Here is a 14896-nt window from a genome sequence, read left to right on the forward strand (position 1 = left end):
GTTTTTAGTTTCTAAATTTCTATGTTTCGCAGACGTTCTTTTGTCAGAAGCTCAGTGTTTGGAAAGAACTGTGAGAAGACTCCTCTTGCGAGGCCCGGACTCGCGTTTGATGCATTTAATTGGCGTCTACAGAGAGGGATCAGCCCTGTCTTGCTTATCTGCCATGGAGCGAATAGAAATCTTCCGTAAAGATGCTTTAGCTTGACTCCGTTTCAGTCAACACAAAGATTCTCAACTCAATAAAAAAAAAAAGTATGTCACTGTGGGATTGTTTAATTAGTTCTTTGATTTGCATGTTTCCATGTCATAGCTTTCATTTATCCATACAATGTGAACTACCCACACGCTCTCGCGGACACACACACACACACACACACACACACACACACACACACACACGTACGCACGTACGCACACACACACACACACACACATACACGCGCACACACACACACACACACACACACACACACACACACACACACACACACACACACACCAATGTGAAGCCTTCTTATTTCAGAATGTCACTCTGTTCTGCAAATCAAAACCTTTTGTTGTTGTTTATTGTATAAGAATTTCTCTGATATGGCTGAAAGTGTGTCCCAAAACAAACGTGGTCAGTTGCAGCTACTTTAAAATGCGCAGCATTCCTTTGTCTCCAGGGACAAGCGGATATTATTTTGAGGTTGGAGATAATACTTAATCAAATTTCATGAATGGAGATGCATTGACAAGTTAAATCTTGTTTCTTAATCTCTTAAATCGATTTTACATATATTATAATACCATGTATTCCCCACAGCTTATGAAGAATGGTTTTTTTTCTTTTTCTTGAACCAAGTCATAAGTAAGATATACATTCTGGTATTGTGTGTGTGTGTGTGTGTGTGTGTGTGTGTGTGTGTGTGTGTGTGTGTGTGTGTGTGTGTGTGTGTGTGTGTGTGTGTGTGTGTGTAGTTTAGTACATCATGATTTAGGGATTATGCCACCAGAAACTGTGTTCTTATGTCAGGAAAGATCTATTTATTCCTTTACTAACTGCAGCAAGAATATAACGTTTGCCACCTGTGAGTGACGATGGCTTTCACATGACGTAAGAAGCGTGATATGCTGGTCTTTCGGCAGTTAAAAGGGTCAATGTTATGTGCAGATATCTTCTGTTGACTATAGAGAAGAGAGGATCCCCCAAAAGCAGACATATAGACAAGGGCATACTTACAGAACGTACACGCATGGACAGATAGATCTATAAATCCGAGGACAAGAAATGTCGTTCGATATGTTTGAACTAATCTTGCGTCACAAAGGAAAATAAAGACACACCGACAAAGCTAAGCCACACACACACAGACACACAGACACACACACGCACGCACGTACGCACACACACACACACACACACTCGCGCTCACACACACTCACACACACACACACACACACACACACACACTCGCGCTCACGCACACACGCAAAAAAAACACCACCCATACGCACACAAACGCTGACAGAGAGAGATACACAAACGCAGGCATGCACGCATACTCAAACATTGCAAGACTCATTATCGTGATTTTTGGACGAATATTGTTTTTGAAAAAACCCAGCAAAACGTTTGAGCAGCAACACATAAGCAACATATAGCAACAGCAAGTAGGTATATTTAAGATAATTATACAGCTCGCAATGCATAAAATATACAAACCATCATTAGCAGAGAAACGAACAGTTTGTATTCTGCATAACTATACTCATAACGTTGTACATTATATTTTCACCGCCCCAGTTTATCCATTTGGCTGTGAGCCCTCGTACCCCCCCTCCTCCCTTCCCCGCCCCTCCCCCCTCCAAACCGTTAGCAAAAAGCCAATCGAGCAGTCCCAATAATATTCCGTTACAGGAATAACGTCAAGTGAACCTTACGAACTACCCAACGCTGTTTAAAAACTTGTTGTTCGTTTACGATATGTACAAACATACTTGTAAACAATCTCTGAAAATGACTTTCAACTTGAATTGGTCAGTACACACAAACTGAGCACTGCCATCAGCTGGACGGAATATTTCATGCAAGAATACACGTATCTTATGTAGGAACACAAAGACAAGCAACAAGCAAAAGCAAGCCCGAAATATTTGTAACATTATATGACAAGGCTAAGAAAATAATATTACCTGACACTGAGCTTTATACCATAATATAGCTATTCTGATGAACACGTGGGGGAATTCGGGGGCTGTGATTGGATGGTCTCTTCCGATCATCAAAGCATAATGCTACGGAAGTCGGCCATTTTACTCAATATCCAAAAGCATATTGAGGGCCCCAAAGGGTTTAAAATCGTGATCGTGATTGGCCTTTTTTTACCTTTCTGTGACCGTGATTGCCGAAATGTCCATTTCTGTGATCGTGATGGCACTTTGCCCGTGATCCGTGATGACAAAAAAGTCAAGTCTCGTGATCGTGATCGTCATTTATTTTCGTGATCGTGATGGGCATTATTGCAAAGCATTTTATTTTCAACGTACATTTTTCACAGCTGTATCACTCTATAATCCTCTATTCGTCAAGGAGCCAATCCCGATTGAAGGGAAGCAACAACACATTCAGAAATATGATTTTGACAGCGATTGCTTCCCTTTTAAGAGAACCAATCACACACAAAAAAAGAGATCCAATCAGAAGGCAAATTGAAAAAGTCTGCCAAACTTCATCCAATGGAAGGGCTTCGTGCAAAAGTTTTGAGTGCATTCAGTCAAATTCGAATTCGAAGATCAAAAATGGCGTGCAGCGGTACTGTCATCGAACTTCTGTTATATTTTGTGGATTCAAGCCAGACCAAAGCAGGCGGCGAGAATGCCTTCCTTGGTGGAAAGGTCAGGCTACGGGTCCGTCTTACCGAAGACGAAACTGTATCGTGTTGATGATCTATGTTGCTCAATGACTGTTCTGAATGTAGGCAAAGATCTTGAAATTTGTTCAAGATCTTTGAGTTTGAGTAAGATCATTGACATTGTCGACATTGCCACGTCCGGCTGTCACTCGCTCAGTGTGACCTCGACTGGCTCGAGATCGAGTCTGCGTGTAGCCAAAATCGAAACTAGAAATGTGTTTTTCATCCCAGCAACGTGGACACGCTTGGCATAGATTATAATTGTGGCTTCTTTGCATTAAGCTTGGATTTATTTTAGCGCCTGTAAACTTTAATATCAACAATGGGTTAAATTCAGAAACAATGGCGGGGAGACGTGCCAGTTTTGGTCACTTGATCCTCATGTCAAAGACGATCAAAGTCATGTTCGTTGGGGATTTTGTCAGGCATGCTACTTTTCCGGTAATTGCCGGAAATCCGATAAAGCCGTTTTCAAAATCCGGTAAAGTCAAATGTATTCCGGTGAAGTTGAAAAATTTCCGCAAAAACGATCCGTGAGAATATCGCGCAACGCGACCGGGCGCCGGTCTCAATGAAGCCAGCGCACAGTAGTGTTGTTTTCACCAGTTTGGAGGTGTGTTGAATGGTGGTGGGGGGAGGCTAAAATGGGATTTTTAACAAGATCACAACACTATTACAGCCCTGAAAATGATGCCCAGAATGCACCAGATTGCACAGATTTTAACCGTTTTTTGAAAAAATTTCCGGGGGGGCATGCCCCCGGACCCCCCTACTTGGCTCGCCAGCTTCGCAGGCTCAGGCTTGTGGCTTCGCCACTGGCACTGCGCGCTTCTTTCAGGTAAAACCATTTTTGGCCTGTAGCATTCGTGTTTGTTTTTCAAGGCCATTCATGAAACCAGGCGATGGTGTACCTCAAATTTGGCAAAGTTGAAAATAAAGAACCTATCACACATACATGTACTTTAATTTCAATCCACCCAATAGTTTTCGAGAAAATGGGATTACAAGATTTAGCTCTGGAAATGTGAAATTGTGCAAGTATATATTCATGTGTGTGAGTTAGGGTGTGGAAGTTGAATGTGTATGAGTGGAGAGAGAGAGAGAGAGAGAGAGAGAGAGAGAGAGAGAGAGAGAGAGAGAGAGAGAGAGAGAGAGAGAGAGAGAGAGCAATAAAAACAACATTCTTGTTACTGATTACAAATCATGATACTGTATGTGTTTCTATGTGTGTATGAAAGAGAATTCAAAAAAAATAATAAAAAAGTGCAACAGTTGTCACTTTGTGTTGAATAAACAATAGATCCAGAGGAGCGAATTACTGTGTGGTTTCAGAATTTCAGAATAGTTTCGCCACGTCGTCAATTGCTGACTTTTAGTGGCTAGCGCTCTTTAAGAGGACAAAGACGGAGAAAAAATAAAAAGTAACTGAGGATAGAAAAGACTTAAGCATAAAAGAAGTAGTCAAACGAAACAAAACAATCAAGAAGGAACTGAATATAACTGAGATCCTACTCTAACTTCGAAATAAAATAAGGAGTAGGGAGGAGTTAGAATGAGAGTTTGGAGACTGAGCTCCCCTCTGAAAGATACCAGAGAGGGAGCCTCAGCAGCAGCTGCCGGGAGGGAATTCCACACGGGGATGGTACGCGGGAAGAAGCTGTATTTGAAGTAGTTTGTACGGGCGAAAATTTGGCGAAGTTTAAGGTTGTGGTTGGATCGAGTTCTGCCAGTGCCAGGGGTGAGGTAGGGGTCTGGGGGGATATCTACCAGGTTGTTGATGATTTTGTGGAGCATTGTGAGTTGGGTCTTGGTGCGCCTACTTTCTAGGGTTTCCCATCCGAGTGACTGCAACATGGAACTGACACTACTTTCATAAATATAATCGTGGTTGTGTTTACTTTGACACGTGCTTTCTGTACATGCAACTTTTACCGTGACCGTGATTTGCCACTGGTGTTCGTGATCGTGAAAACAAAAATCAAGGTAACTGTGATCGTGAAAGCTAAAATTTCCCTTCCCGTGATCGTGATGATACCCCCCCCCCCCCTTTGGGGCCCTCCATATTGTCAATAAGAAAGACGCATGGTTCCGGTTTACCCATCTGTACCACGCGGCGATGTTTCTATCAACAACAGCATATACTGACAACTTGAAATTCGTCTCGGGAATGTTTTTCAGCTTTACAAATGTCGATAGCATACCCTTTTCTGCTAACTTCCCGATGAAACAGGACTAAACCAATTATGTTCTGTCCCTAAACACCACAAAATGCCCAAAGTCGAAAGATGTAGTACAAACAGGGGAGTAAAACGGAACAGCCGTTTTTGTGTGCCTGTGTGAGCTCAGTTGCCGACTAACACAAACTCAGTTTCGCATTCGGCTTTTCTTATCTCGTAACTCCACACTAAATACCCCACTTCCCCCCTGAAGTATTGATGTACAACCCATGGCACTAACATTCATGTAGTCGTTTATAACTTAGGTTGAAAAGTTCGCTTCATGACGAGACAAGTATAAAATTGTGACCCTCCACCACGAAATGAGTGGCATGTCACCTTTGCATGATTTTCATATTTTTACATTTTCCTAAAGAGTTTTTTATGCTCTATCCAGTGGTGAAAACCGTTTTAGAAAAGAACGAAAACCGCGCGAGGTGACATGCGACTCATTTCGTGGTGGAGGGTCAGAAATGCCATTTACCCAAACTGAAAACTTCTTGCCGTCTGCTCGCGTTGTACGGATTAGCTGTTCTCTTCTTCTCCCCTTGTTGCATCCTAGTTCTTCACTTGTTTCTAGTTTTCCGTTGATTATGTGTTTTGGTCTTCTTCATAAGTAGTCTTGTTCAAAATGAAAAAAACTCAAACTTCTTTTTGTTATATACGAATGAACTAATAAAAAGCTGTTTAACAGCTGTGTTGTCAAATCGAGTTTTTTTTTTCCAAACTCACGGTGTGGCGCCTGCGCAAAACTAATGCGCATAAGAAACGGCGTCTGCTATCAAAACCTGAGATCAACGCATCGACTCAAAAACTGTCATTTTGTAAGTTTGGAACAACAAATCAAGGTCAGAACAGCTATATAATCGCTATTGTGTTTTCAGCGTAGCAATAGGGTCCAATATTTAGACTCGAACAAGTATAATGCGACTCGTCTTCGACTCGTCGCATTATACTTGTCTCGTCTAAATATCGGACCCTATTGCTACGCTGAAAACACAATAGCTGGTAATATAGCTATTCTGATGAACACGTGGGGGAATTCGGGGGCTGTGATTGGATGGGCTCTTCCGATTATCAAAGCATAATGCTACGGAAGTCGGCCATTTTTCTCAATATCCAAAAGCATATTGACGAAAATGGCCGACTTTCTTATCTCGTAACTCCACACCGTAAATACCCCACTGCCCCTCTGAAGTATTGATGTATAACCCATGACACTAACATTCATGTAGTCGTTTATAACTGAGGTTTCTTTCTTTCTTTATTTATTTGGTGTTTAACGTCGTTTTCAACCATTCAAGGTTATATCGCGACGGGGGAAGGGGGGAGATGGGATAGGGGAAAGGGGGGAGATGGGATAGAGCCACTTGTTAATTGTTTCTTGTTCACAAAAGCACTAATCAAAAAATTGCTCCAGGGGCTTGCAACGTAGTACAATATATGACCTTACTGGGAGAATGCAAGTTTCCAGTACAAAGGACGTAACATTTCTTACATACTGCTTGACTAAAATCTTTACAAACATTGACTATATTCTATACAAGAAACACTTAACAAGGGTAAAAGGAGAAACAGAGCCTGTTAGTCGCCTCTTACGACATGCCGGTTAGCATCGGGTAAATTCTTTCTCGTCCCAACCAATATGGGACTCCCCCTAACCCGCGGGGGGTATGACTGAGGTTGAAAAATTCGCTTCATGACGAGACAAGCGATACCATTCACCCAAACTGAAAACTTCGCTGTCGTCTGCTCGCGTTGTACGGATTAGCTGTTCTCTTCTTCTCCCCTTGTTGCATCCTAGATCTTCAGTTGTTTCTAGTTTTCCGTTGATGTTGTGTTTTGGTCTTCTTCATAAGTAGTCTTGTTCAAAATTTAAAAAAACTCAAACTCTTTTTGTTGTATACCAATGAAATAACAAAAAGCTGTTTAACAGCTGTGTTGTCAAATCGAGGTTATTTTCCAAAGTCAGTGTGGCTCCGGCTGCGCAAAACTAATGCGCATAAGAAACAGCGTCTGCTATCAAAACCTGAGATCAACGCATCGACGCAAAAACTGTCATTTTGTAAGTTTGGAACAACAAATCAAGGTTAGAACAGCTATATAATCGCTATTGTGTTTTCAGCGTAGCAATAGGGTCCGATATTTAGACTCGAACAAGTATAATGCGACTCGTCTTCGACTCGTCGGCATTATACTTGTCTCGTCTAAATATCGGACCCTCTTGCTACGCTGAAAACACAATAGCTGTTACTATCTATATAGTTTGTGTCACAGAAATTCCGTCCTCCTCCAAAAAAACAAGCAAACAAAAAATATAGAGGCAAACAAGCGTGTGTTTTCAAAAGGTAAAAAGACGGCAATGGTAAAGAAAAAAAAGATGTACAGTCATGTTAAATACCTGTCGCAAAACCATCACAACGCACTATTAAAGCATATTAAAGAACAAAAACGATAATATAACCAATAAGAATTCAATAAAGAACATGCCTTAAAGACAAGAAACTAATGATTGCCGGGAAAGATACATACATTAGCAACATGACTGTAACATTTGAGAGACTAATAACTATAACGTTTCTTTTGACGCTCAGTGTTTGCCTTTTTTTATACTCATCTTCCAGTCAACTTCTGATTCTCCAGAGTGTCTAAAATATCATCAACATTTCCAAACTCGTAGCATGCAGGTAATGTTTTCATAGAGTGCACGTATTTACAGCCAACAATGAAAGACAAAAAGGTATCACAGCTCAGACTCTTAAAAAAAAAAGAAAAGATGTACACATGATGAAAAATATATGCAATGGACTCAATGAAGGAAATGAGGTGATGATAGTTGACTCTTTCAATATAACTACTCTGCCGGGTACACGAACAGCAGTGAAGCAAGTGACACCATATTATTTAAAAGTTAACAAACAACATAAACAAAATCATGGTCATGAAAAGTAAAACAAATGTCACGAATAATAATCAAATCAAACTTCCTCGAAGAATAAAGGCTACAATAGGAAAAGCAAATGCTGAGACAACGAACTTTTGCTGCAACTTTACGACCAACATTTGCAGCCGATTACAATAGTTCAGGCGAGACAATAACAGTAACTATACAGGTACTCAAGTTCCACTTTGACAAAAGTTATACAGTGTAATAGCGGCTGCACATAACGCGTCAGTCTTGCACGTCATTCGCGAAAGACCTTTCGATTTTTACTTGTGAAACAGAACGCTAGCGCCGGCAAGCGCATGAACATAGAGAGACAGACAGAGAGACAAACACAGGCACAACTTTGCACTGCAGAGATACAGATTAGGTTGGGTAAAAGTTGGTTGCGATAACCAGCTGTTGTTGCTGGTGTCTTTTTGTAGAGGAATTACCGTGTAACCTTTGCTTAAGAAGTCAGATGAGAGAAACGGAGTTTGTGGTAAAATGTTCCATAATCCTGCTGACTTGTTTCACCTTGCTGCCATTATTGCGCGCGTGTGCATGCGTGCGAGTGTTTTTTGCGTGCGCGCGTGCGTGCGTGTGTGTGTGTGTGTGTGTGTGTGTGTGTTTGTGTGTGTGGTGTGTGTGTGTGTGTGTGTGTGTGTGTGTGTGTGTGTGTGTGCGTGTTCGTGAGTTAACTCAAAACACATGCAAGCTTCCCGTCCCACGCATACATCGGTGTCTGAATGTGTTCATGTATGATCACACATATAGACATGGATGTCCGTCTGCACGCTTCTGCCAGAATATTCCCGGTATTAATGTAGCCACCCCCCATACCCCACCCACCTCCCCCACAAAGCATTGCATTTGTTGAGCCTGCCAACCACGGCAAAACTTAATTTACCACTTCACCCAATCTTTTTTCTCTGGTTGAACTTCCGACTCGCAATGCCGGTCGACATCTGCTGGTTGTTCGTTTGGTAAGATGGCGGTCTTTCGTTGGTGCGGAAGCTGTTGGTAGACGCCACCTTGCGGGGAGCAGGCGCAGTCTCGTTGATGTTCTTAAGACCTGCAGGTTTGGCCCTGCGCGGCTTGGGGGCAGGCTTGGAGTCCCTGCCCAGTTCCATCACCTTCACCATCAGGTACTGCTTGTCACGGCCCTCCTGGCAACAGAGAGACAAAAACAAGCCATGTTTGTCATTGTGCAACTACATTTGTGTACAAAGAAAAGCTGCGTTTGTCATTGTGCTGCTATATCTGTGTACAAAGACTTGATACTAATAATTGTGACCCATTTTAACAAAATGATAGATAAGTCGCTGGCGGCCAGCTGCTCAGCGAACAGAATAAGGTGGTGAGGGTCAATATGGTTGAAATGTTTGCTGTTTCGGAGAGAACTATGCTTCATTTACCTTATGTAGTCAAAATCATCATAAGAAATGTGTTAAACTTGATTTTTTTTATACCTACTAGCCTATCGATCCGAAGCGTCCCTTTCTTGTAAACAAAGGCCACACACGGCCACATTGTCTGTTAATCAGAGCCACCCGTTCGGTAGCGGACAAACTGTCCTTTTAATAGGAAAACGGGACACGGTGTGTAACGATCGTCACACATCGAGTTCCAAGCCATTTGCGAGAGAACAATTTATAATGTTGTATTTATTTTAGGATAGATTTGCAGATTAAATCTCCCTTTACAAGTACACACACGAAATTGGGGCTAATTGATGAAAAACAGGTAACTCAGAGAATTATTCCGGGCCGTCCAAAAGTGTCCCACTTTCAAACACCACTTCAAGCCGACAAGGTTTTATGGAATCCTTGAAGCGATTTATTTTGTGTTTGTGTTCTTTTTCTTGGATTTTGTTTAGTCAGTTTAGTGATGGCCACTAAGAAGGGATAAACTTACCCTGACTAGCTGTTCCCGGTAAATGTCTGCCACACTCTTGTGTGCCGATGCCAGAACGGAGCAGTAGTAGATCAGCAGACTGTAACACACAACCACACACTGATCAAGTTATTTGGGAACGTAGAGGGCAGAAATGACGTCACAGTTTCCAGTCAAGCCACATGTACCGTTTAATCAAACAAGAACTAATACATTGGAAGCCCTGAGAAATCAATATTGATCGAACCGATCGAACACTTTTTGTTTACTCAATTTCTGTTAACGTCTCTTTCTCTCTCTCTCTCTCTCTCTCTCTCTCTCTCTCTCTCTCTCTCTCTCTCTCTATCTCTCTCTCTCTCTGTCTCTCTTGAAACTCGGGTAAATGTAGCACAAACGAAAAAATGCACAACCTTTCTTGGCTCACAGCAGCAACACAATACACGCACAAATACACACACACACAAACACTCACACACACACACGCATGCACGAGCACGCACACAAACACACACAAACACACACACACACACACACGCACGCACACACACGCAAACACACACACACGCACACACACACACACACACACACTTAAGTACGCCCACCCACAAACCCACCCACCCACCCCCTCACACACACACACACACAACACAACACAACACAACACAACACAACACAGCACAACACACAGACACACACATGCACACACACACACACACACACACACGCACACACACACACACACAAACACACACACACACACACACACACACACACACAGCACACAGCAACGGCCGATGCAGGAACACCGACATGAGAAAGATGATGAGCGGGCCGGTGACAGCAGGGGAGACAATAAGGTTGTAGAAACTCTGGCCGCCAGAGGACCAGCCTTCCACGGTTTGGGTGATAGCGTAGTACATGTAGCCGTAGGTCCTGAACGGTCCGCAGCCATGGGATGGTTCCATGCTGCAAGTACACGAACAATTTCGTAGTCAATGTTATATTCACATTTATTAATGATAATACGGATCTATGCCGGAAGTAGGTATATGCAGCAACAACGGGCAGTAATTTGGCATGTTCAGATTATATTGTGAAAAGGTGAATCTATGCTGGAAGTAAACACATCAACAATGGGCAATAAGCAGAGTGGTCAGGTTTCAAATGTGAAAACATATCGCTCTATGCTGGAAGTTAGTGGAATACTTAAATGTTTCTAATGAAAAGGTGGCTCTATGCTTTAAGTATACATGCATTAACAAAAGGCAGTCAGCGGAATGTTCATATTCAATTATGAAAAGATGGCTCTATGCTTCAAGAGAATTCATCAACAATGGGCAGTTAGTGGAACACTGAAATTTAATAATGAAAAGGTACGTAGCTCTATGCTGAAAGTTCCAACAGCAACATTAGGAAGACAGTGTCATATCTAGATCTAATTATGGACAAATAACTCAATGCTGGAAGTAGATAGAGCAACAATGTTCAGAATATATTAACAATACAAACACACAATCAGTTGTCTCACTCGTAGAAGACGTAGCCGACGGGAACGGAGCAGATGAAGAATGCAATCAGCAAGATAACCATGAAGAAAGTATTGGTACGGGACGCTCTCGATGGCTGCTCGGCGGGCGGGCATGCTTTGAGAACTGACAGCTGCCACACACACAAACATTTTAACATTTTCATTGCAGAAATAAACGTATGTTTAAACTGCGGCCGTGGCACCACTTATCAAGTGTAACAAAATTAGTGTGGACAAAGATTCTTCCTTGGAAATAAAATGACTAATACACCAGTGACGTTTATGTCAACAACGACATAAGACACATAGAGTTCTAGGAAATTTCGCATGGGAAAAGGAAACACCAACTTACATTGGGCGTCTTGGTCTACACAGTCCTCATCCCTACACGTGGACAAACGCCATATCCTCAAACTAAAGAAAAAATAAAGAAAGATAGTGGATAATCCTTTCATGTAGCGTAGTGTCTGCCGTTTTTACCTTTTTCATGTAGAAAGTCACAACGACCTTGAGAACGGCGAAAGTTGGAGCCAACGGAGCAAAGGTCAAGGCCAACCTGAAACGTAAGCGATTGTCTTGATGCAATTTAACAAGCTGTATGTAAATAACTTTAAACTGTGCAACACGTGAGAGTGTAGTAAAGTGTCGTGTCACTCAATATTAATATCTTCTATCTCGTTAAACCCATTCTGTAAATATAACCATTGACCTGTCTAGTATGTTAGATGGAATAAAGTGAGAATCCTTTCACTTGCAGACCCCCCCCCCTCTCTCTCTCTCTCTCTCTCTCTCTCTCTCTCTCTCTCTCTCTCTCTCTCTCTCTCTCTCTCTCTCTCTCTCTCTCTTTTTTATGTATTTTTTTAACTATAACAGACTAAAAATCCTAACACAGACTCCACGTATTGACCTTTTCAAATCAAGCCTTCTTTATTCAGGTGCTGTCCTATGGAACTCACTGCCTATTTTTCTTAAGCATAAAACAAAAAAATTATATGTCGCACATAATGCAACTAAACATGTGCTGAATGGTTCATCAATTCATCTATATATATATACGACTTGTGTCTGTCTGTGTGTGTGTGTGTCCGCGATGCCAAGCCAAAGTTCTAGGTGGATCTTTTTCAAATTTGGAGACCGTATTCAGCTACACCCCGGACACAACCTCATCGATGAGATATTTCAACACGTGCTCTCAGCGCCCAGCGCTGAACCGATTTTGGTTTTTCTCTGGATCCATTCCCAGTAACTCTTCCTTATCTTCTCCAGTGTTTTCAGCCGCGTTTGTCTCCCTTCCTCCGTGCGGTGCGCCGGGTATTCGGCTCGACTTCTTCCCTGCGCAGCCGTACCCGGCGAAGCGGGTATTCATCTAGTTTAAAATGTATGTGCATGTTAAACAAAGTTATAATAGTATGCAGATCTAAATTAAGTTATGTTAAAAATTGACACTTTTTATCATTGGAAATTGTACTTAAAATGCAGTATGACAATTTATTTTTAAATTTGTATCTGTATATACAGTTATAATGTATTAAGTTTGATGTGATAGTTCTTTGATTATATTTTTTCTGTTCTAGTTGACCCTGTCTTAGGGCGAGGGGTGGATGTACAAAAGCATATATTCTTGCTTATCTATTACCTTCGATAACAAAGATTTTGTCTTGTCTTGTCTTGTCTTGTCTTGTCTTGTCTTGTCTTGTCTGTCTCTCTCTCTCTCTCTCTCTCTCTCTCTCTCTCTCTCTCTCTCTCTCTCTCTCTCCATTTCACAACATGTTCTGGATTTATTTTTTCATTCTCTCACTCAACGACTGTTTACTTTCAATCTTTAAAGCTGATAGACTGAAAGTTTGAATCATGCGTTATAAATACGACTTGTTATTTTTACTTTAATCTCATTTCCATTATTTTATTCCTCCTTCCTCTTTTGGTAACGATACTTTCTTTATGTCTTGTATGTCACAGAAACTTTGTATGTATCGTTATCTTTCTTCCTTCATTGGCACATGTATCAGAGCCACAACAGAAAGGGTTATCCACTGACCAGTAGAGACACTGAGAGTACACCAAATCCAGAACACAGGCAGGGATGTCAAATTTAGGAGGTCCGATTTTCTTGAAGATGCCACAGCTACACTTCTCGAAACACAGCCTGCAACATGCATACACAAATACATGTGTGTGTGTGTGTGTGTGTGTGTGTGTGTGTGTGTGTGTGTGTGTGTACCCATGTTTCCACAGGTTTGGTTGCCTAAATCACCATAAGGCAATCATCCACACGTGGATGGCAACCTAAACTCTGGATGGCAACCTAATTGTGTGGATGCTCGCTTCATTTAACACCGTTAAATTGACTTTTTTGACGGAAAGAATGTCATAACAATGTTCAAAATGACATTCTTTCCGTCCTCTATAGGCGACGAAATAGGTCAAATTTTGTGCATTTTTTAGTGCAAAATTCTTCGATGCCGGAGCGAGTACTGCACCCAGTGCTGTTGTAGTGCAAGTGCACTAGAAAGGCACTACACCCAGTGCCGCCTCTTAGGTAACCATCCACACTTTAGGTACGTGTGTGTGTGTGTGTATAAGTGTGTGAGTGTGTGTTTGTGTGTGTGTGTGTGCGCGCGCGTGCGTGCGTGCGTGCGTGCGTGCGTGCGTGTGTGCGTGGTGTGTGTGTGTCTGCGTGTGTGTGTGTGTGTGTGTGTGTGTGTGTGTGTGTGTGTGTACCCATGTTTCCACAGGTTTGGTTGCCTAAATCACCATAAGGCAATCATCCACACGTGGATGGCAACCTAAACTCTGGATGGCAACCTAATTGTGTGGATGCTCGCTTCATTTAACACCGTTAAATTGACTTTTTTGACGGAAAGAATGTCATAACAATGTTCAAAATGACATTCTTTCCGTCCTCTATAGGCGACGAAATAGGTCAAATTTTGTGCATTTTTTAGTGCAAAATTCTTCGATGCCGGAGCGAGTACTGCACCCAGTGCTGTTGTAGTGCAAATGCACTAGAAAGGCACTACACCCAGTGCCGCCTCTTAGGTAACCATCCACACTTTAGGTACGTGTGTGTGTGTGTGTGTGTGACTAATTAATTAGATCGATTCTTTCTGTCGACAGAAGTTTATAATTTCAAAACTCTACTATTCATCATTAACAAAAACACCACCAGACAAGCAAAATCAACAAACAAATAAAGCCTAATGCACGCGCACGTCCGTACAACTCACAGTGGAATTTTTGAAGCTGAAAATATGAGTTTGAGGGAGTGAATTTCTGTTGTGTCGTTTAGTTAACGTTTCATCATTTACCACATCATGAGTCTTTATAATTCTTTGCTCACGCGCTGACTTACCGACGTGGCAGCTCAACCAGCAAAGTCTTGATGATGACGGCCAGGAAGTCCGCGATGATCAGTTTGTACAACTGTTGTCCAACGTAC

The 14896-nt window shown here is 41.9% G+C and overlaps 1 protein-coding gene across 1 annotated transcript in view; it reads right to left on the reverse strand.

Moving 5' to 3' along the window:
* Nucleotides 1-5524: 5524 nt before the first annotated feature.
* Nucleotides 5525-14896, reverse strand: part of LOC138953982 (transmembrane channel-like protein 7) — an 18572-nt gene continuing 9200 nt past the window's right edge. Inside the window, exons 8-14 of the mRNA XM_070326013.1 lie at nt 14810-14896; nt 13496-13603; nt 11938-12013; nt 11458-11588; nt 10740-10895; nt 9951-10029; nt 5525-9202 (exon numbers count right to left, since the gene is read on the reverse strand). The exon at nt 14810-14896 is cut by the window's right edge and continues 11 nt beyond it. Of these exons, the coding sequence (XP_070182114.1) occupies nt 8948-9202; nt 9951-10029; nt 10740-10895; nt 11458-11588; nt 11938-12013; nt 13496-13603; nt 14810-14896 (892 nt within the window). The 3' untranslated portion in view covers nt 5525-8947. The remainder of the gene's footprint in view (nt 9203-9950; nt 10030-10739; nt 10896-11457; nt 11589-11937; nt 12014-13495; nt 13604-14809) is intronic.

Source organism: Littorina saxatilis, linkage group LG2, assembly GCF_037325665.1.
Source record: "Littorina saxatilis isolate snail1 linkage group LG2, US_GU_Lsax_2.0, whole genome shotgun sequence".
NCBI classification, from domain to species: domain Eukaryota; kingdom Metazoa; phylum Mollusca; class Gastropoda; order Littorinimorpha; family Littorinidae; genus Littorina; species Littorina saxatilis.